At 45.8% G+C, this 23,074-nt stretch overlaps 1 protein-coding gene across 2 annotated transcripts in view; it reads left to right on the top strand.

Annotated features, from left to right (window-relative positions):
* Positions 1-23,074, top strand: part of FRAS1 (Fraser extracellular matrix complex subunit 1) — a 390,698-nt gene that overhangs the window by 286,890 nt on the left and 80,734 nt on the right. For both annotated transcript variants that reach the window (XM_081206862.1, XM_081206861.1), the window contains exons 29-33: positions 5,436-5,586; positions 12,105-12,283; positions 14,700-14,816; positions 17,248-17,362; positions 18,931-19,068. In XM_081206862.1, coding sequence (XP_081062988.1) covers positions 5,436-5,586; positions 12,105-12,283; positions 14,700-14,816; positions 17,248-17,362; positions 18,931-19,068 — 700 coding nt within the window. The remainder of the gene's footprint in view (positions 1-5,435; positions 5,587-12,104; positions 12,284-14,699; positions 14,817-17,247; positions 17,363-18,930; positions 19,069-23,074) is intronic.

Genomic DNA, 23,074 nt, shown 5'->3' with positions numbered 1-23,074 from the left:
CGCCACTGCTCCAGTCAATGGGAAACGTCGGAGAGGGTTCCCCAGTCACCAAAACTTCAGCTGGGGACCCGTAGTATAAAGCCAATACCCTTTTTGGTTAAAGAGATTATTGCTTTTTGTCAAACGTATAGCAAACCTGTCAGGGAAAGGTCCAAACAGGAAGATTTGGAAGTGAATCCTCAGTCAGATCAGCTTCTCTCTGAAGAAGGGGAAGATTTGCCCTGCTTGTCCCCAGTGGTTTCTGTAGGAGACAGAACGCTCCACAGCCTTTGCAGGAGTTACCTAGCTATAAAATAGTGAAAGAAGAGGGAGAAGGGAGGGAACAGCCAGCAGAGACCTCCCTAGAGAGCAAGGGTGACCCCCCTCCCCTCGGTCTCATAGGTCTCTGCATATTAGAGAACAGAGAATACAGAGGAGTGGAACTTCCCATTGGCGCCCAGGATGTTGCTGGGGACGGAAGGGGAAGGGCTCAGAGTAGCCAACCCCTCTCCTTGTGGAGAGACATGGGTTCTTGCTTTGCAACCAGATGACTGAAATAAAAGGACCATGAAACACAAACGGCTTGTGATTCTTCCTATGAAGTTACCGGGGGAGGAGAGGACTCTGCATGCTTGACAATACCCCACAACTGTCCCGTTTTAAGTGGGACATCCTGTTACCTTTTTATGAAGATTACCCACTCTGGGATCCCACAGCTAATTCTCCCCTGGTCTCCTCGCTGGCCCAAATAGTTAGCCCTGGTGATCATCTAATGTTTATTGGATGGACTCCCCCCCAAATTGATTTTTGAATTCTGAATTTATTGTTCTTCACATTTTATATTGTATTTTATGCTGTTTTTGTTGCATGAATTAAGTGTTTTAAATTTGTTGTTAGTCGCCCTGAGCCCGGTTTTCTGAACCGGGAAGGGCGGGATAGAAATAAATTATTATTATTATTATTATTATTATTATTATTATTATTATTATTATTATTACCCCAGAAGCCAATCCCAGCTTCTCTTTGCATCCCGGGATGTCCCTTTTTCAGTCTGGCGCTTGTCAGCAGGGTTGCACCAAAATGCTGAGGGTCCAGCGCTGTGGCACGACCCTGCTGATGAGCAATAGAAGGGAAGGTACTCCCCTCCTTACGTCCCAATTTTGGGGGCGAAAATGTTGGAAGGTGTGTTATAGATGGTAATTTCAGTAGGTAGAGAAGAAGCCATCTGTGCGCTGTTTTTGCTGTTGTTGAGTTTTTTTGCAGCTGTCTTTTTTGTCTTGCTTTTCTTCCTTTTTTTTCTTTGCTGCCAGTCTCCTCCTTTGAATTTTCCTCTCCACTGCCTACTTCTCCCAGCTGTTTGTCTTCATTTGGTTGCAGTCCCAGTTGATTCAGTGGTTTAAAAAAAATATATCTCCGGTTGTGTGGAAACATCTTTAGTTACTCCTTCATAAGTTATTGGGAGTTTGAATGGCAGCCCCATTGGTACCTTACGCCTGCTTCATGGACTACCGTGGTGCAAATTTTAAGTTCACAGCTGCGTTGCAGCCTTCTTGTGCAGAGATCCTGGTAGGTGTTCATTGTTGAATTTTCTGTTACAGTTTTTCTCAGTGTCCTGAACTTTTGAATTAAGTCATTTTTAATTATGGAGGAGCTTAACGCGGGTCACGCTGTGGGTTAAACCACAGAGCCTAGGACTTGACGATCAGAAGGTCGGCAGTTCGAATCCCCGTGACGGGGTGAGCTCCCATTGCTCAGTCCCTGCTCCTGCCAACCTAGCAGTTCGAAAGCACATCAAAGTGCAAGTAGATAAATAGGTACTGCTCCGGCAGGAAGGTAAACGGCAGTTCCGTGCGCAGCTCTGGTTCACCAGAAGCGGCTTAGTCATGTTGGCCACATGACTCGGAAGCTGTATGCCTGCTCCCTCGGCCAATAAAGCGAGATGAGCGCCACAACCCCAGAGTCGGTTACGACTGGACCTAATGGTCAGGGGTCCCTTTACCTTTAAAGCGAGCAATGATGTCTCACCATTTTCTTTTACTTTGGATGGAGTGCTCTGTGTATCCTCTCGAAATGGCCGGCTTGTATAATGGTGTCAGGAAGTATTTTCTTTATCCAGGACACAAAAGCCTCACGTAGGTTGGTGTCTCCAAAGCTCCCCAGAGACCCTTGGAGGCATAAATTCTGGCAAGAGTCCTGATTCTGTGCATCCTTGAACTGCAATTTGATGTCAGATGGAGTGTTTTTTAAAATAATTTTTCATCATGCAGTCAAACCTCGGCTGTCAAACATAATCCGTTCCGGAAGCCCGTTCGGCTTCCGAAATGTTCGACAACCGAGGTGCGGCTTCCGATTGGTTGCATGTGCTTCTTGCACTCAAGCGGAAGCCATGTCGGACATTCAACTTCCAAAAAATGTTTGGAAGCCGGAGTATTTACTTCCAGGTTTTCGGCATTCGGGAGCCAAAACGTTCCAAAACAGAGGCGTTCGGGAGCTGAGGTTTGACTGTGGTTCTGTTCTTCTTGCTGAGTTCCACTGCTTCATTATCTATTGTGGAAACATCTGAGACATTTGAGTGACTTTTACGATATCTTCTCTTAGTGGTTTCAGTGCTTTACCCCAGTCCTCAGACTGATCTTTTTAAATTAGGGCAACTAAAGCTGCCATGCCAAATGGGACCATCTGGTCTATCTGAGTTGTTGTTGCTTTTTCACCGCATTGAGCCCTGGTGGCAATTTCAGAAATGGCAGTGGCCTGGGCTTGTGATTTTCTGAGGATCTGAAACAGGGATGAAAACCAGTTGTCCTGGGTGCTGTTTTGTGGTCCTCTGATTCTGCAGCTCACAGCCCGCTTAGGGCTTGTAAACGTTTGAGCAAGGCTTTGTTCTGGAGCATGCTAGGCTGTGTTTGCTTCTGGGGAAGGAAGAAGCAGGGGATCAAAATTGCCTCGAAGGATGGGGGTGGAGAGGGCTGATCTGGAGAAGGAGGGCAAGAAACTAGCGGAGCGATTTCACCCACATCACTTGCTCAAAACTTCAAAATTGTTCTCAGCTCTGAAAAGGTTGATGACATCTGCTGTAAAGGCAGTATCAAGCTGGACATGCAGGAATTAATCTGCAACCTGTTTATAATGTGTTGGGGGAACACCAATTTTCTCGGTGCAGGATTTTGGTTATTTTGGTGCTGGGTTCAAATACTTCCATTGTAAATTGCTGACACCAAATCCTGCCAGATTTTTTTACAAAGCTGGCTTAGAACTGGTGAATCAAAAGTAATAAGTTTGGAGGGTTAGCAGCTTTGGCAGCAGCAGATCTGTTCTATGCTTATGATAACAGTTTGTTCTCTTGTTAATTGTGCTGTTTAAAATGTGCGTTTTACATTTGACTTCCTTTTCTTTTGAAGCATTTAGGATAATTGTTACTGTTAAGTTTGCTGTGTTAAATGTCCATTCTGTAGTTGACCTCCTTTGTAATGTTTTATTTTGAAATCTTAAAGATAATTTAAGAAATCTTAAAGTAATAATTTTAGTTTCCAGTTAATTTATATTTTATGTTTGACTTTCTTCTGCAATTTTTTATTCTGGATTGTTTTAATTGATGTTTTAATGTATTCTAAACTGCTTTGGGGTTCCATTCTTAAAAAGAAAGCGGTATAGAAATGAAATGAACAGTAATAATAATAATAATAAGAGCCTCCTTCACTATTATTTATTTGTTGGATTAAAGCATTAAAGCCTGCCAAGAAGGAATGTTGTTTCAAAAATGACTAGAGAAATGATTAGATAAGGGTGGGAGGGGGGGCGAATTCTCCTTTTTGTCCATTTAGGAGGAATAAAAGCAAACTCTCCAGCATTCCACTGATGAAATCCTAGCCCCTTTTAGAATTGTGGAGGGGAGCAAGTGAAGTTGTACATGACTGAGGAGAGAGCCCTTTATGCCTACAGTTGTATGTGGGGACCTTAGGTCCAAGGTGGCCCTCCAAACCTCTCTTCCTGGCCCTCAGGACTGCTTCAACGTATAGTTGAAGTGAATGTAAGATGGAGTCAATCTAGAAACTTGACATTTTAAAAATACATATATACTTAAGAGTATTCCTTGATACTTAAGTAAAGCAGTTTTTTGATCCTACATGCTTATAGGACTTCAGAGCACATCCAGACTCTCTGTTTTCTCCCTTGATGTAATAATTCTGATAATCTTCTTCACCTTTTTAAGAGGTCCACTCTCTATGAAACACCTGCTACTAAGCTTCTCTTAAGTGCAGTGGATTCTGCAGCAAAAGAATTTTTTTAATGTTCTGCTTAACATTACTATTATTACATATTTATTTTATTACTATAAAGTTATTGTTACTTCATTAATATTTATATATATATATATATATATATATATATATATATATATATATATATACAGTCCTCTGTCTCAGGGCGGTTCACAACACAAAGTCAGAACATAAAAGCACAGAATACATTATAAAAATAATTAAGACAATTAACAAAACTACAAACTAATAAAAATATACCCCCCAACAAAAGCCCCTAACCCCACAAATGCAAATACAAAAATCTAACATATAACATTTTGAAACATTTTAAAACTAAGAGCTTTAAAAAATATATCAGCAGCAGCCTTTAGGTAGTACTTACCTTCCCTATTTTAATGAGCACACTGGGGCCACTATCCCACTGCCAGAGACCCCTGAGATGTTCCTACTAAGATTGTTCCTCAATATTTAAGGTGGTTGTGCTCTTTCCCCAAATCCCTGGTCTCCTGAATCAAGTCTCCTGACACCTTACTGCAGGGGTGGGGAACCTAAGGAGCTGAACATGGCCCTCCATCCCTGTCTGGCCCTCAGGACACTTAGCCACACCCTCTGTCCCCAAGCCACACCCCTCAGTGGTTCAGCTTCGCACCCCAAATGTTTTCACCTGGGAGGAGGATACAGAGATGTGTGAGAGTGTATGTAGGACCCAGCCTATTTTACAAAGGAAAAATTTACATCTGTTGCTCCACCCACTTTTCTGGCCCCCGGAAGGTTGCTGAGAAGGGAATGTGGCCCTTGGATTGAGAAAGGGTTCCGTATCCCTGAGAAAAAAGTAAGTGGTGGCTGGTTCAGGTTTTCAGTTAAACTTCTAACACAGTGGACACTCGGGTTGTGAACGTGATCCGTGCGGGATGCACGTTCACAACCCGCAGCATTCGCAACCCGCATCTGTGCACCCGCCGATTGCGATTCGGTGCTTCTGTGCATGCGCGACCACCAAAACCCAAAAGTAACCCGTTCTGGTACTACTGGGTTTTGGCGGTCCGCAACCCGAAAAAATGCAACCTGAAGCAGCTGTAACCCGAGGTATGACTGTAATACCACCTAAGATGGTCAGCCTTATTCGTGTCTTCGAAATGTGTTTCCTCTTGGTCAGTGTTTAATGACTGTGGTCGCTTTCTGTCCTCTTTGCAGAGCAATGGGCTGCCGCGATTGGTTGCCAGCTCGATGGTGTGGGTCCCGGAGGGAGGGATGCTGCAAATCACCAACAGAATTCTGCAAGCTGAGGTGCCAGGGGTCAGCGATTCCGCGATTGTCTACACCATTAGAGATCAGCCACGATACGGTAAGGAGCGGGTGTATGAAACTGCCCTGAAGAATCTAGCAAACCTTACAGAAAACCTTCCCTCTTCCTGAAATTTCCAGGGCCACCTTGCTTGAGCAGAACATTTGCCTTGAACTTCGTTTTAGATAAAATTAGGTGGCAGCGCAGAAGTCTGCAGGAGGTGCCTGGGAATTTTCACTAACCACTGAAGCTTCCTTTGATATTCCTGCACATTTCTTCACCTCTGCCTTAGGTTTCTCAGTTAAAAACCCAAAATCCAGGAAACAGCTCCATGTCTGCTTATGGAGCCAGTTTATCCTGACAGTTTTCTTGCTGTGTATATGTGTGTGTGTGTGTGTGTGTGTGTGTGTGTGTGTGTGTGTATAACAAACCAGATGCCGTTTAAAGCAATGGCTGGCAGAGAGAAAGCTCATGTATAAAACCACCGCAGTTGAAGTGACTTTAGCAGAGGCTTTACGCTGTTGATGGGGTCTCTCTGCTAATTAGTATGAACGAGAAGCATTATTGTAAAAGACAGCAATCTTATCCTCAGGGGTTCTTATTTTCCCAGAGCCTGTTCTCTTTCTGAAGTTATAATTCCTCTCCTTGTATCGTCCCAATTATCTCCTCGACAACTAATTGATGACACAAACAAGGGAAGCTATTGCTTCAGGACAGGAGTAAGTAGATGAAAACCCCTGAACTTGGAAGTTATCACAAATACTCAGGTTTTACTTTTTTCCTGTGATACATTCTTTTTAGGACTTAAATAAATAAACTTTAGGGAAGCACAGAAAGCAGGTTTTTAAAAAATAATGTGTGTAGACATCCCCCCAGATGCCCCCTTTTCCCAGCATGTTGGGAGGTCTCTAGAGATGGCCCATTTAAATTAGATGTGAAGCAGAAGAAGGTTTGCTGAAGTTTACATTGGTATCCCCACCTCTTCTCAACAGAGCTTGGGACGGTGTGCATTGATGCGGGCTAATTTAACCTCACAACAACCCTGTGAGTTAGGCTCAGCTGAGAGTGGCGCACGTGGCACTGTGGTCTAAACCACAGAGCCCAGGGCTTGCCAATCAGAAGGTCAGCGGTTCGAATCCCTGTGACAGGGTGAGTTCCCATTGCTTGCTCCCAGCTCCTGTCCACCTAGCAATTTGAAAGCACGTCAAAGTGCAAGTAGATCAATAGGTACCACTCCGGCGGGAAGGTAAACGGCGTTATTGTGTGCTGCTCTGGTTCGCCAGAAGCGGCTTAGTCATGCTGGCCACATGACCCGGAAGCTGTCTGTGGACAAACGCTGGCTCCCTCAGCCTATAGAGCGAGATGATTGCCACAACCCCAGAGTCGTCTGCGACTGGACCTAACGGTCAGGGGTACCTTTACCTTTACTTTAACCTCACAACAACCCTGTGAGTTAGGCTCAGCTGAGAGAGAGAATTCAGTTGGCCCAACCTGAAAGCTTCATGATGCTGTAGAAATTTGAACGCTGGGATGTGTAACCAGTTTTAGGCCCAATAGATCTACTCTGAGCAAAACTTAATACCACCCACTTGCATTGTTTTAATGCCAAATATGGCAGCAAGGTACCATCTTAGGAGAAACATTACCGTGTATGAGTGAGAGACAGACAGACAGACAGATAGTGAGGGCATGCTTTTTCTAAAACAATACTGCAGGCGACCCGCAGGATCAAAAAGGTTGCCCATCTCTGGTCTAAACCATGGAAGTGGCTCTCCAGAGTTTCAGGTAAAGGTAGAAACAAGATTCCAGAGAATCTCCCGGACTTCCCTCCTCCCCTTTGTGGGTCCTACTGCTAATCATTTCCTCCTGCATCTTTTATAATAATACAAATCTTTTACCTCTCCATTGTGTCCAAAATTCACCATTTAACTACAAGTGTTATTCCAATCCTGCTAACGATTTTAACTGTTTACAATGGTTTTTAAGATGAATGATAAATTCCCCCCATTCCTTATTAAAATTTTGGTCTTCCTGATTTCTGATTCTTCCGGTCATTTTAGCCATTTTGGCATAATCCATCAACTTGATCTGCCATTCCTCTCTGGTAGGGCGTGGAAAAACCTTTAAACTTAAGATAAAGGTTTTCCCATGATCTATTTGGAGAAGCTGGAGACTGAATCTTGAGACTGTCCACATGGAAAACGTGTGCTTTTTTACTGAGCTACAGCCCTTTCACTGGAGCCTTCTATTTCCTATAACTCTTTCCTAGTCGTTTTGTGTTATTTATCTAACAAGGGAGATATTTGCCCACTACACGACGACCATTAAGGCAACCAGCAACACTTCTGGCTCCAGTAAGCTTCTCTTCGCCAACTCCCCCAAGTCTTACAATAGAGAAAGAGAGAGATCATCATTATTACTATCGGTCAATGTCCCTCCCACATCCCCGGCAATGATTCGAGCTAAATTTAGCTACCGCAGTGTGATTTCACAAAGGACAGAGGAAGTATCAATTACATGCCAGATTGGCTTGGTGTGTGGGTTTATTTAATTGAGATGTATGCATTTTAAATAATTCAGCAGTTAGATATTAAATGGACATCGCGGAAGCCCCAACGGGACTCAATCTGTCAGGAGCACAAACACGGGCCATGAGACAGCGGCCTCCAAACTGTCAGCGTAATGGAATCTGTAACTCGGGTGTCAAAATAGATTACAGGCCTCAGTGGCTGTGTCCCATCAGCAACCCAGAGGACAGCTGCAGGCAGCGGCGCTAATATTGAATCCCAATATTATTGTCAGCGTGATAGGATTTCTGTTGAGAGTTGTCCCAACGTCTGTAATAATGCTAGAGGAGTGCAGGTTTTACAAAGCTTCCGGTGTTGCTGAGCCCTCTCTGGCCTCATAAATACAAAATGGAACAGCCTCAGCATGAGCGTCTGAGAGGTCGGTTCTGCTTCCTGAGGTCCGAGCCGGCTGAGGAGAAAGCGCAGGTGGCGCTGTGGGTTAAACCACAGAGCCTAGGACTTGCCGATCAGAAGGGTCGGCGGTTTGAATCCCCGCGATGGGGTGAGCTCCCGTTGCTTGGTCCCTGCTCCTGCCAACCTAGCAGTTCGAAAGCACGTCAAAGTGCAAGTAGATAAATAGGTACCGCTCCGGCGGGAAGGTAAACGGCGTTTCTGTGCGCTGCTCTGGTTCACCAGAAGCAGCTTAGTCATGCTGGCCACATGACCCGCCGGCTCCCTTGGCCAATAAAGTGAGATGAGTGCCACAACCCCGGGGTCGGCCACGACTGGACCTAATGGTCAGGGGTCCCTCTACCTTTCATACCCTGTATTCATGAAGGAGCATCTCAACCACCATCGTTCTGCCTGGACACTGAGCTCCAGCTCCGAGGGCCTTCTGGCAACCCTGCAAGAAGTGAAGTTATAGGGAACCAGGCAGAGGGCCTTTTTGGTAGTGGCGCCTGACCTGTGGAATGCCCTCCTATCAGATGTCAAGGAAATAAACAATTATCTGACTTATCTGAAGACAGCCCTGTATAGGGAAGCTTTTTAACGTCTGATGTTTTATTGTGTTTTCAAAACTCTGTTGGGAGATGCCCAGAGTGTGTTGGGCAACCTAGTTAGATGCACGGTATACAAATATTATTATTATTTGTATTATTATTAGCGTAGGAGCAGGAACTGTGGCACAGAAGCTGCCTTATACAGACCATTGGGTCCGTCTAGCTCAGTAATGTCAACACGGACTGGCAGTGGCTGCCTGTGATTTCAGGCAGCGTTCTCTCCCTGCCCTACCTGAAGATGCTGGTACCTTCTTCGTGCCAAGCAGGTGCTCTTTGAAGGCAACCTCAGAGCTGAAGTGGGCCCAGACAGAACCAGACACAAGTGCTGTAATTATAGACAGCTGGGAGCCGAGGCTGGAAGTACAGCAGCTGGCTGAGAGAAGAGCTATTCATTCCAGCAACGGCCTGGCAGACGCTGAGAGGTTCTGTGCAGTTAGGCCACCCATTCCTATTTCTCAGCTGGTCCTCCTCCCAAGTAGGCCAACTCCTCAATTCTATGATTCTATGTACTTCTGCAAATCTGCAGGGTCTGCTGATACTTCCCTCCAGTGTGATGCCATTTTGTCTGCATAACCCATGACTCACATCCCCTGAACTTTGGAAATAGAGGGAGTGATGCTATAGCTTCTTCACTCAGAGGTCAGGTGAGATCTGCCTCCCCCAACACCCGGTCAACCCTCAGCCTTAACCTTTCCCCTTTACTGCCTGATTTCGTGGAACTTAAATCCAGCTATAGGTAGGTAGCTGTGTTGGTCTGCAGTAGTTGAAACAAAATAAAAAAATTCCTTCCAGTAGCACCTTAAGGTAAAGGTAAAGGGACCCCTGACCATTAGGTCCAGTCATGACCAACTCTGGGGTTGCGGCACTCATCTTGCTTTATTGGCCGAGGGAGCCGGCGTACAGCTTCTGGGTCATGTGGCCAGCATGACTAAGCCGCTTCTGGTGAACCAGAGCAGTGCACGGAAATGCCGTTTACCTTCCCGCTGGAGCGGTGCCTATTTATCTACTGGCACTTTGACGTGCTTTCGAACTGCTAGGTTGGCAGGAGCAGGGACCGAGCAACGGGAGCTCACCCCGTCACGGGGATTTGAACCGCCGACCTTCTGATCGGCAAGTCCTAGGCTCTGTGGTTTTCCCCACAGCACCACCTGCTTCAGATACCTGAAGAAGTGTGCGTACACACGATACCTGTATCTGAAGATACCTGTATCTGAAGAAGTGTGCATGCATACAAAAGCTCATACCAATAACAAACTTAGTTGGTCTCTAAGGTGCTACTGGAGGGAATTTTTTTTATTTTGTTAAATCCAGCTCTCAGCCAGGTAAGCAGGCTGCTCCACAACCTTGTGGGGAAGAATTGCAGAGCGAATGCACCTTCTTTTATGCCTTTGGCTGGTCATGTTTTCCCACATCATGAGCAGGAGATGTTTTGCATCTCCATCCCGCAATGACAAGAAAGTAAGAGGAGCTCTGTGGGATCAAATGAAAAGGTTGACCTTTTCCCCCCTGTCCTGTTTCCTACAGTGGCCAGATGGGTTAGCTGCTTCTGGGAAGCCCGCCTACAGGGCCTGAAGATGGTCGCCCTTTTGGTGTCCGATTGTCCCCCCGCCTCCCATATTCAAATGTGTGGGGCTTGCAATTATTGCCTATTCAGCTGCTACTGCTCATCTGCATTGTCTGAAGCTGCCCTTGGATTTGCTTAACTATTGTCTCGCTTCCCTGGGACTGCCTTCGAAAAGTCCTCTTTCATTGGAAGAGAGAGCATAAGTAACATCTGGTGTTTTTGTAGAGATCAGTATAGTTGTTAGATGTGCATGTTACAAAGGATTAATGTAGGATGCTTCAGCCGGCGTTCCTTGCAAGGCAGGCCTTGAAATCCAGCAAGGCGTGAACATGTCCTGCGGGCACTTTTCTCCTTTTCTCGGTTGTTTGAAATATTTCTAAACTCCCCCCTTCCATTCAATGGATTCCAGGGCAGTGAACATAAAAAAATTATTCAGATGAAACACAAAAACCCATTGCAATCATAGCCGTTTGCAGACCAAGAGGCAATAGGAAATAGTATAAAAACTTAAAAGTAGACAGAGAGGCAACAAAAACCCCTTAAAATGCCAGAGCGGTTAACTAAACTGACTTGTTAGAAAACAAAGAAATGTATAGAAAGATGAGCATTATACACCAGCCTTTAGAATGAGGGGAATATATAGAGTGTACATAGAATTGGAAGGGACCCCAAGGGTCATCTAGTCCAGCTCGAACCCACAACCCTGAGATTAAGAATCTCATGCTCTACCAACTGAGCTATGATAACGTTGTGCTTTTTAATTCCTTTTCATCCATTAAAATAAGTGGAACTAACTTTTCAACGGGAGAAGAACAAGTGGTATAAGATTTTGTATCAATATAGTTCTGCGTTCTTTTTTTCTTCTTTGTTGACAACGGCAACAACACAAAACGCTATGGCAAATAATGCACTTGCCTGGTGCTCAAAAGACTGCAACGCTGGTACCACCATATACCGCCAACCTTTAGCAAAAAGCTGCGGGTTCTGTGTTGGCGTCCTGGTCATTCCTGACAATTGCTGCTTGAAAGGCCATCTCCCTCTTCATCTCTCCTTCCTCAGGCGAAGTGGTGTTCCTGGTCCCAATGCCAGAATCCATCAGGCTTTCCTCCTCTGACGGTGATTAACGACCTAAGCCTTTAATGAGGCTTCAGGCACGTTCCTTTTTACACAGAGTACCCGGACAGCAGAAGGAACTGGAAATATGTGCTACATCGCTACGTTTATTTCTAACTACGCAGGACAGAAAAGAATATGCATCTGCTCTCTGTGAGAGTCAGAGAACAACCGGAACAAAGAAACAGGAAACCAGTAACATCAACATCCATCTCCTGTGAGACTTCCAGCCGTCTGGAATGTAAACAGAGTCTTGTGACTCCAAAAACTGCACATTGGCATAACAGAAATCTAACAGAAAGGCCATGTCCCTCTTTATCTCCCCTTCCTCAGGTGAAGTGGTGTTCCTAGTCCCAATGCCAGCAGATGACCCCGGGCCAGTATGGCAGCCTCTGCCTGACGGAAGAGGAGCCACACCAACCACCTCGTTTACACAGCGAGACATCAATGAAGGCGTGATCTGGTACAGGCACTCTGGATCTGAGACGGAGAGCGACTCCTTTCGCTTCCAGGCATGTTATGCGTCACCAAACTCCTTGCTTATTTAATCCCTCGCAGAACTGCTTTCCTGACCGCTTGCCAGCCACGGCATCAGTCGCACTTGTCAGATTCCTCATAGCTGTTGGCAAAGGTCCCTGCTAGGGCTGGGCGATATCTGGTTTTCAGCACTGTGGTGCATCACCAACTGAACCTTGCCATATACTCAGGAGTCAGCAACCTTTTTCAGCCGTGGGCCAGTCCACTGTCCCTCAGACCATGTGGTGGGCCGGACTATATTTTGAAAAAAGAATGAACGGATTCCTCTGCCCCACAAATAACCCAGAGATTTATTTTAAATAAAAGCACACATTCTACTCATGTAAAAACACCAGACAGGCCCCGCAAATAACCCAGAGATGCATTTTAAATAAAAGGACACATTCTACTCATGTAAAAACACACTGATTCCTGGACCGTCCGTGGGCTGGATCTAGAAGGCGATTGGGCCACATCCAGCCCCTGGGCTTTAGGTTGCCTACCCCTGCATATACTGATATATCACAATGTTTGAAATAAGGATGGAGCTACGCAGAGGCGTTGGCTGGCTTCATGGTTTTCCCCACATTGTGCTTTTTACACAGCACACAAATACACGCACATCATGATATTCGCAATATATTGATGGTCAAAAATTATGAAACCAATATCACGATATGGATTTCAAACTGGTTTTGGATGTTCTATCTATATATCGCCCAGCCCTAGTCCTTTCAGGCATAGAACTGTGTTACTATCAGGCCTCTTTCCCAAGATACGATTATTATTTTTTAAAAAAATGCCAAGTTGTGTTTCTCAACAAGGCCCCTCTCATTAGGTTTAACACTCTCCTGAAAGGCTAAGCTAACTCGAACGCTTGTGTGCCGTGTTTTGTACGTTTGCCTCACCGCATAGAAGCAGTTACGGTAGCACTCGGGAGGCAATTAAAGTAATTTCTGAGGTAATTAACATAAGTGATAATGAGGAAGTGTTGAAGTGCCGGATGTTGAACAAGCTAATCTTTAATTTAATGGCTGTGTTGCTGTTAACTTGCATGCATTTTGCATGACTGAGGGGTGCTGTTTTCCTTGCTGTAGCACCTTGCTGCTGGGGCCATAATTGTACGGTAAATTGTGCCAGGGGAGAGAAGCCACATCTAGCTCTATCCTACCGCAAAACAATAATCCATCTGCCGGCTTCCTGATGAATGGGGTTGGCGCTGCGGAGGAAATGCAGATGAATTATTTTTTTGTTAGCGCTCAGGGAACTGCGCTTCCAGTGACCTCTAATAAAAACGGATCCCACAAGTCAATTTATGGATTTATTATTTACTTGTTGGAATTTTTTTTTTATGTTGCCGTTTCCCATGGTTCCGTTGATAAAACATTTGGCTGCAGTCCAGAAAACTGAGCAGAATACATGGGCTCTCTGTTCCCATCTGCGAGAGGGAAATTCTCCATGTCCCCACAGACATTCCATGCTGCAACATTCTGAGCCCATTCTCTTGCTCAAGGGAATAGAGTTGGAAATTCTGAGCTGCAATATTATTATTATTATTATTATTATTATTATTATTATTATTATTATTATTACTATTACTATTTTGCTTCTCAGTGCTTCTCAGTCTTTCTAAATTCAGAGCATAGTTTGCACATCAACTTCTTGTCTTCCATGGGATTCCTGCTCGCCAGAATGCATGTCTGCCATTCTGTGGCACATTCTCAGGTGCATCCTCAGTTCATGAATGGCACTCTGGCCAAGCTTTTGGGACCCCATGATTGCCTTACATGAATGGAGAGTATGTTCTGGAGCATCCCAATGCTCCCTTTTTGATGTGCTTTGCAAAAGAAAATTGGTAAGCTGACTCACAGGGAAGTTCATACAGTGGTACCTCTGGATGTGAACGGGATCCGTTCCGGAGTCCAGTTCGCATCCTGAAGCGAACGCAACCCACGTCTGCGCGTGCGCGGGTCTCAATTCGCCGCTTCCGCACATGCACGCAACGTCATTTTGAGAGTGTGCGCATGAGGGAGTGGCGAAACCCGGAAGTAGCACGCTCCGTTACTTCCTGGTCACCGCAGAGCGTAACCTGAAAACACTCAACCTGAAGCACATTTAACCTGAGGTATGACTGTAACTGATGTCATCAAGGGACCCCTAATAATCTTCTGAAGAGTGCAACAACACAACAGTGGTGTTGGTTGAGAAAAGACTATGAATTGATTTATTTGTATGTTCTTCCTGCACAGAATGAGTGTTTAGCCTATAGGAAACTAGGCAGAGGTTTTTTTTAAAAAGGCAATTTTTGGAGATGCGCAGATTACGCAATAAACCTTAGAAGGCAGCTGCTGCACCTGTTTGTTATGATGTGTAAAAAAATCCTCATTCCTTTCTGTGTTGCCACATTTGCAGGTCTCTAGTGCTGTCGCCCCACAAGCCCACCTGGAGACGCACTTGCTCAACATTGCCATCCTGCCACACACTCCAGATTCCCCCATGATTTCCTTGGGCTCTTCTTTCCACATGACCGTAAGTCCAACCCAAGGCAATAAACAGTGAAAATAAGTCACTCCTCTGTATTTCCTGGTTTGTTTGTTTTTTATCCATTGGTAAAGAATATTCTGCAACTAAAGCTGCAATCTGGTATCTGGTCACCATTGAACTCCAGGGGGCTTCTGAGTAGATATATTCATAAGACTGCACTGTTAGTTCAGGAAATATGAAAACAAATCCCTGGTTGTGTAACTTAACTCCACACAATCCTAAACTGATTTTCAGGTTACTTAAAGTGAATGGCTGCAAAATATTGTTTCTTCCCCTGCCTGTCCCATTGCAGACCCCATGTAGATTAGTCATCTAAAAAGACTGCCTTATATTGAGTCAGACTAATGGTCTATCTAACTCACTATTGTCTGCACTGGTTGGACAGTGTTCTTGAAGCTACCAGCATGAGTTTGACCAAACTGCGGGAGGCAGTGGAAGACAGGAGGGCCTGGTGTGCTCTGGTCCATGGGGTCACAAAGAGTCGGACACGACTAAACAACAACAACAATTACCAGCATCAGGGTTTCCCAAACTTGGGTCTCCAGCTGTTGTTGGACTACAACCCCCATTGTCTCTAGCTAGCTGGACCAGTGGTCAGGGATAATGGGAACTGTAGTCCAAAAACCTCTGTTTGGGAAATCCTGGTCTTACACTGACTGGCTCTCCAGGGTTTCAGACTGGAGACTCTCCCAGCCCTACCTGGAGATGCCAGGAATTGAACCTGAGACCTTCTCCATGCAAAGCTGATGTTCAAACAGTTGGGCTACAACCATTTGGCCAAGGAGCACTCCTGTCTGTGGCCAGCAGACTTATACACCAAGAGGCTATTGTTGTACGTGTTGAAGTGCTCGTTTCCCATGAGACATTTTGCCTTATTATGCAAAATGGGTGGAGCTAGCAGCTGAAAGCAAAAGTGGCTCTGAGAGATGGGCTTGGGCCAAAGATTAGTATAATAACACTACCTGCAGAGTCGGTGTTGATAGTGCACCAGGTTCCATGAAAAACAGCTCCATGGGGTCTGGTTGGCACCTCCAGGAGTGCCCGAATGTCAGGCTTCAGGGAACTGGTGGTAGTAAATAAGCAGATCAATGCCTAACCGCCAATACCAATGCCTAACCGCCAATACCAAGAAAGTTGTGACCATTTGCTATGAGGTAGGCGAAAACCAAGTGGCTGGTGCCAATTTGCCAAGTGGAAAAATTCCTACCAGGCTCCTCAACGGCGACCAACCAAGGTCCATAGTAAGGTCAAGGAACGAAAACCTTAAAGGGCGGGTGGGTGGGCAAAGCAGGAACAGCTGGTAAGCGGCAAAGAGGGAGATCCCCAGCCACATCCTGCTTTAAATAAGGCAGGCCGCACCCCCAGAGCCAGCCAATTAGCTGGCCAGGAGGTGACACGGTCGAGAATCCCCCCAATCGCGCAGGACTGGGGTCGTGAAGCCCGCAACTCCACCTCCTCCGAAGGGCAAAAGTAGCTTTCTATCACTCTCAAAGCCCATCTAGTCTTGGGCAAAGGGGGGTCAGGAATGCTGTCCAAGGACACCGAATCTGCCAGCTGTCCCTCTCCAGTGTTTCCTCTTCTGGCTGTTCCTCACCCAGTATTTCCCAGCTTTTCCCCTCTGGGCTATGCTCCTCTGCAAACCACTGTTCTCAATCAGTACCTGCCCTTGGGAAGGTTCAGGAAAAGGGTGTGTGTGTGGCTCCCACCATTCCTCCTCAGTCCAGTCCCTGACACCGAGTCACTCATCTAGAGTTCCTCTTCAAGAGCTGAAGATAAAAGCATTTTCTCCAGCTCAGCTTTCAGCTGTGTGGGAATGACTATTTGCGCCATGCTATGGTGACTTGATTTTGATCCTTTTATAAAGCAAAAGAAATAATGATAGTGGTATTGGTTGTTCAGAACATTTCTGGGGTTTTATGGCAAATTGCTTGCTATGGAATTTGAGGATTTAATGACATATTATGCTTTACTGATGGGATTCTCCCTGCTCTCTGGCAGTGTGTGTGTGTGTGTGTGTGTGCACCCACGCGCAGAGGGACCGTGCTTTTCAATCTATCCTTCATAAAATGGTTTCCTGCATCATAATTCAGTCTGTGTGATGCTTTCCTAAATTCTTTCTGAATAGATTGGCTGCTGCCTGCAGGAAAGAAGGTGCTCAGTGCCATGTCGAAACTGCTTTAAATAACTTACATAGGGAGGTCAAGTGAAGTTTGGCAGAATTCTAGCTTCATCATGCTTTCAGATAGATGAGGTTTCTGTTTTGAAGTCACTCAATCCCAACACTGACATATAACTCCCTATCTCTGTCGTATATCAGCTGCTCCCTTAATTTGTCCCTCATGGGTTTTTTTTGCGGGGGGGGGGTAACTCTCCTAAGCATCTTGGTCTCAGCTTGTCACTTCTTAATTTCTTTCAGGCTCTGGAAGATCGTGTGACCCCGATAGAACCCCATCATCTCTCCTTTGTCAACTCGGAGAGCCCAACTGAGAAAGTCGTGTACAATGTGACTGTACCTTTGCCACCAAATCAAGGCAAGATAACCTAGTAAAAGAGCTGTTGTGTTATTTTATTGACAGTTGAAACCTGGAGGCTGGCAAAAAAAAGCATCAAGGAGGGGATGGATTGTGGGGGATAGAAGCAATGAATCAGGGCTTGCCTAGAATAATGTTTATAGCAAAGCCAGCTCAGGGAAGACCAAAGAGCTGTCTTCAGGTGAAGCCTAAAGATGAGACTATTGCTTCTTTTTCTCTGTTTTTGCAACCCACTATTTATGGGACATGGGTGGTGCTGTGGGTTAAACCACAGAGCCTAGGACTTGCCGATCAGAAGGTCGGCAGTATGAATTCCTGCAATGGGGTGAGCTCCCGTTGCTTGGTCCCAGCTCCTGCCAACCTAGCAGTTCGAAAGCACGTCAAAGTGCAAGTAGATAAATAGGTACCACTCCGGCGGGAAGGTAAATGGCGTGTCTGTGCGCTGCTCTGGTTCTCCAGAAGCGGCTTAGTCATGCTGGCCACATGACCCGGAAGCTGTACACTGGCTCCCTCGGCCAGTAAAGCGAGATGAGCGCCGCAACCCCAGAGTCGGCCCGGCTAGACCTAATGGTCAGGGGTCCCTTTACCTTTATTTATGGTGAAATTCCTAGGCTCGAATCAGATTGGCTTAGATTAAGCAGAGTTATTTTTCTGTAAAATGTGTTACGGTTAAGCAGAGCCAATCTGAATCAAGGCCCCCCTTCTGGCACCTGGCGTGATGCTTCGGAAGAATTGTGCAAGGCTGGAGACTCTGCAGGACACAGTCTTGGCATTTCGGAAATGACTCCTGGCAAGGCGCCAGGGATGAGCAGCCTGCCCCAGCTGCAGTGACTGCTATATAAACAGCATGGAAGTGTCAAGCAAAGGGGGTGGGTTGTGTGCAGAGAGCAGCAGAAGTGTTATGAGGAGTGACAAAAGGCCTAATGTGAATTCTGTCTCCCGTGGAGTTTACGGAACTAGATTTATTGAGCTGGAGAGCTGGCATAGTGAAATAGTGGCATATTGAGCTGGAGGGCTGGCATCACCCCTGTGATGAGTCAGCCCTTCTCAAGTCAAGGTTGAGGTTAGGAAAATATTTTGTTCTCTTAGGAACTGCAGAGATGCCCATTAGGCTCTCTTCAGTTTTCACCCCGCTGCGCAAACACATTGGGCCCAAGTAGACCTGGGAAATGGAGTTTTCCCAAGAGATACTGGATGTTAAGGACTGGCTGGGCAGATGGGAGAGAGTGGGAAGTGCGGTTCTTCTCTGTGTGAGATTAAAATCTGAGCTGGAGAAGAACTCATGGAACGTACTATTCCCCTTGTAGCTGAGTTAAAATTACAAGCTCCTGGCGTATATTTACAAACTCAGAAGAACTGATATCAGTGACGTCTGTATTTATCACTAGAGGTGGCAGTGTACAGACCAGAGAGTTCCTGGTTCAAGTCTCATACTAACTGACAATTAATTGGGTGGTCGTTGGATGAAATACAGGAAAGACATCAGCACTGTATCTGGTAACAAGATATGTTTGTAGAAACGTAACATATGCTGTGTGTTGAAAACGAAACTCTCCCTCTCTCTGCAGGCATTGTGGAGCACAGGGATAAGCCACTGTCCCCGGTAAAGTACTTTACACAGGCTGACATTAACCATGGCAAAATCGTGTATCGCCCACCTACTGCAGCCCCTCATATCAGAGAGCTGATGGAATTCTCCTTTGCTGGTAAGAAGCTAGTTGAATTGGGTAGCACAGGCAGGCAGATATCTGCTTGGGGGAATCTCCACGTTGCACATTCCCGTAGTCATCATTCAGTGCCATAGCTTGCAGTATAGACCAGGGCTTCAATAGATGCACCTTCAATAGATGCTAAGGTGAGAAAGGACAAATTCTTGTTTTTGGCATCCTAGCCTTCCATATGACAGCACTGCAGCACATTTAAGCATGTAGTCCACACTTACAGCCTAAAGTGGCATAGTCCTCCTTGTACAGCTGATACACGTCAAAGCCCAGGCTGCTTTTAAAAAAGCGAGGTTGAGAGATTTGAGGTTGCAAATTGGAGCAGAGAAGCTGACCTCTCCCTACCTGTTACCTCTCCAAAATCAATCTTTCCATGTGTTTAAACGGGCTGTTTACCTTTGCAGATGTGCTTGGGTTGGGTGGAAGCAGCTTTGGGATGAGTGATTTGGAGCACGAAAAGGTACAAACTGCGACTGCCCCCTTCCAAACCGTACTCTCCTGAAGCAGCTTTTATTGGGATTACAGTAATTCCATTTTCCCCCCTGTAACATTCGGTTAGGCCCCAGGGCAGTCATTTCTAAACTGGTGCCTTTAAGATCGTTTGGAATACAACTCCCATCACTGGCCGTGCTGTCTGGGGCTGATGGGAATTGTAATCCAAAGTATCCCGGAGGCATCAGATTTGGGATGGCTTCCCTAAGAGAACCAGAATATGGGTTGAATATGGGGTTTATGCAGGCTCAAAGACCTGCTCAGCCTCAAAGTCTCTTACACAAAATCTTGCACAAATCTCTCTTTCTATAGCTGCTCCTTTCACAGAATTCTGATAAGGGAAAATACGTAGATACATGTTGTGAATTTTCCTTTGTGAGAGAGATTGGAAGTCCACACTGGGTGGAGGAGCTTGTTCTGATGTTCTCTGCATGAGAAATTCCATTTTCAAAGGGAATTATATTAACCATGGGCACCTCCTGTCCCGAACGTTCCTTCCATTTTGTTAGAACAGCATCCTTCCCATCCGCAATGCGATCAGCTCGTTATAATGCCTTTCCAAATGATATGTGGCAGTTCTGATGATATATACAGTCTCTCATTTGTTGGACTGCGTGTTCCAAGGCAATGAAATCTAAAAGCAATTATATTACTAAATCATTGGATTTTACCAGGACATAAAATTATCAGTTCATGAAACTCCCTGGCACACTGTCAAATAATTTGTAGCGCAGGACATCGAGACATAGATCTCGGGGGTATATTACAATGCAAACAGCTGCCATTTTTGAAAGTACAAAGCAAACAAACAACCCAATTCTCCCAGTGGGCCTGAAATGAGAAAATGCCCGTTTACGGATAGGGGAAAAAGGAGGCTTGGTGTGGTCAAAAGAGAAAGCACGGATCTGCATAAAATTTGCATATACATGCAAATTTAGAAGTAACCACTATATTTCAGATGGGAATACAAGACATCTCACCATAGTGGGGAAGGCTGTGATCAGATGACTGGTCAATCGGTAGAGCATGAGGCTCGTAGTCTCAGCATCGTGGGTTCAAGCCCACATTGGGCAAAAAGAATCCTTCATTGAGAGCCAGTGTGGTGTAGTGGTTAAGAGCGGTAGTCTCGTAATCTGGGGGACCGGGTTCACGTCTCCGCTCCTCCACATGCAGCTGCTCGGTGACCTTGGGCCAGTCACACTTCTTTGAAGTCTCTCAGCCCCACTCACCTCACAGAGTATTTGTTGAGGGGGAGGAAGGGAAAGGCGAATGTTAGCCGCTTTGAGACTCCTTAAAGGGCGTGAAAGGCGGGATATCAAATCCAAACTCTTCTTCTTCTGCATTGCAGAGGGTTGGACTAGATGACCTTGGGGTCCATTCCAACTCTACAATTCTGTGATTCCATGATTCTAGGTGGGGTACGGCGCTGTGGGTTAAACCACAGAGCCTAGGACTTGCTGATCGGAAGGTCGGCTGTTCGAATCCCCGCAACGGGGTGAGCTCCCGCTGCTTGGTCCCAGCTCCTGCCCACCTAGCAGTTCAAAAGCATGTCAAAGTGCAAGTAGATAAATAGGTACCACTCCATCAGGAAGGTAAACGGTGTTTCCATGCGCTGCTGTGGTTCGCCAGAAGCGGCTTAGTCATGCTGGCCACATGACCCGGAAGCTGTACGCCGGCTCCCTCGGCCAGTAAAGTGAGATGAGCGCCGCAACCCCAAAGTCGGTCATGACTGGACCTAATGGTCAGGGGTCCCTTTACCTTTGCCTTTATCATTCACTAGCAAGTTCTTCTGCTGAAGCCCCAGTGACAACGAATGGAAGCTGTTCAACAGCACACGTCTAGAATTGAAACCGTACAATAGCACACATCTGAGCATTTTTTTCAGCATTTTTTAACTTTGGGATTTGGTTCCCATACTTAAGCTGGCCATGAGTGGATTTATTATGTTGTTACCGTTTTTTAAATATCTCGTTTCTTTAAAATGTGCTTTTAAATTGTTCTTACCGGTCCCAAGGAAGAGGCAAATGACAAGTATAAATGAATGTTCATTTAGAAGGCCTATTCCAATCCCAGAATGGTTTCGGAGCTTTGCAGTCCATGGCCAAAAATGTTTCAGTTTCAAAGAGGTCCCTCGTGGGAACCCTGATAGTACATACAGCGAGAGAAAGAGAGATTTTTGCCTTGTAAATCTGCAGCAATGCCTTTTAGGGCTAACCAAAATGTTACAAAATCACAAGCAGAGCTTTCAGTCTGCAAGAACTGGTAGGAAGAGGAGAAAAAAATGCCTTGGAGTTATATTCATAACATCTATATCTAGACTTGTTTTCAATATAGGGATTGCAGCCTTGATTGAATAAGGTTGCAGTCCTAATTGTGTCTACTCCTGTTGAACTAAATGGGGCTTAGATAAAGGTAAAGGGACCCCTGACAGTTAAGTCCAGTCGTGAACGACTCTGGGGTTATGGCGCACATCTCGCTTTACTGGCCGAGGGAGCTGGCGTTAGTCTGCAGACAGCTTCCGGGTCATGTGGCCAGCTTGACTAAACCGCTTCTGGCGAAATCAGAGCAGCACACGGAAACGCCGTTTACCTTCCCGCCGGAGCGGTACCTATTTATCTACTTGCACTTTGACGTGCTTTCAAACTGCTAGCTGGCAGGAGCAGGGACCGAACAACGGGAGCTCACCCCGTCGCGGGGACTCGAACCACCGACCTTCTGATCGGCAAGCCCTAGGCTCTGTGGTTTAGACCACAGCGTAAATTTGAGTAGGTAGAATTGAAGCCTTAGGGTGCTTCTGGACTATTGCTATTTACGCATGAGAGTCGGGTGGGATACTGGCACAATCAGTTGCTCTTGTGCAACAGTCCCGTCTCACCATCGCAATCAGACTTTTTGCAATAAGGAAAGTGAAGGGAAAATTCACGATTAAGTATGGGATCACACTCACTGCAACATCCTCTAAGCTTCATGTAGCAAATCGGAGGAAATGCTCAATAAACAGGTTTTCTGGAAGCAACCTTAGTCTCTGCTAGTGCTGGATGTCTTAGGTTGCACTCTACAAAATTGTAGAGTTGGAAGGGATCCTGAGGACCAATCCCCTAGTCCACCCCCCTGCAAAGTAGGAATATACAGCTCTCCCATGCGGGGATCGAACCTGCAACCTTGGCGTTCATCACCAAGCTCTAACCAACTGAACTTTCTGGAAGAAAGCAGCAATATTTGGATCCCATTTTTAGAAACATGTTATCAACAGGCATATAAATTGTCTAGTGCAGCAGGATGCGGGTGGCGCTGTGGTCTAAACCACTGAGCCTCTTGGACTTGCTGATCGGAAGGTCAGTGGTTCGAATCCCTGTAAAAGGGTGAGCTCCCATTGCTCTGTCCCAGCTCCTGCCAACCTAGCAGTTCAAAAGCATACTAGTGCAAGTAGATAAATAGATACCACGGCGGCGGAAAGGTAAACGGCATTTCAGTGTGCTCTGACACTCGTCACGGTCCT

This window comes from Podarcis bocagei, assembly GCF_964188305.1.
Source record: "Podarcis bocagei genome assembly, chromosome: 9".
Lineage (NCBI taxonomy): Eukaryota > Metazoa > Chordata > Lepidosauria > Squamata > Lacertidae > Podarcis > Podarcis bocagei.
This window is presented reverse-complemented; position numbering and strand designations above follow the sequence as displayed.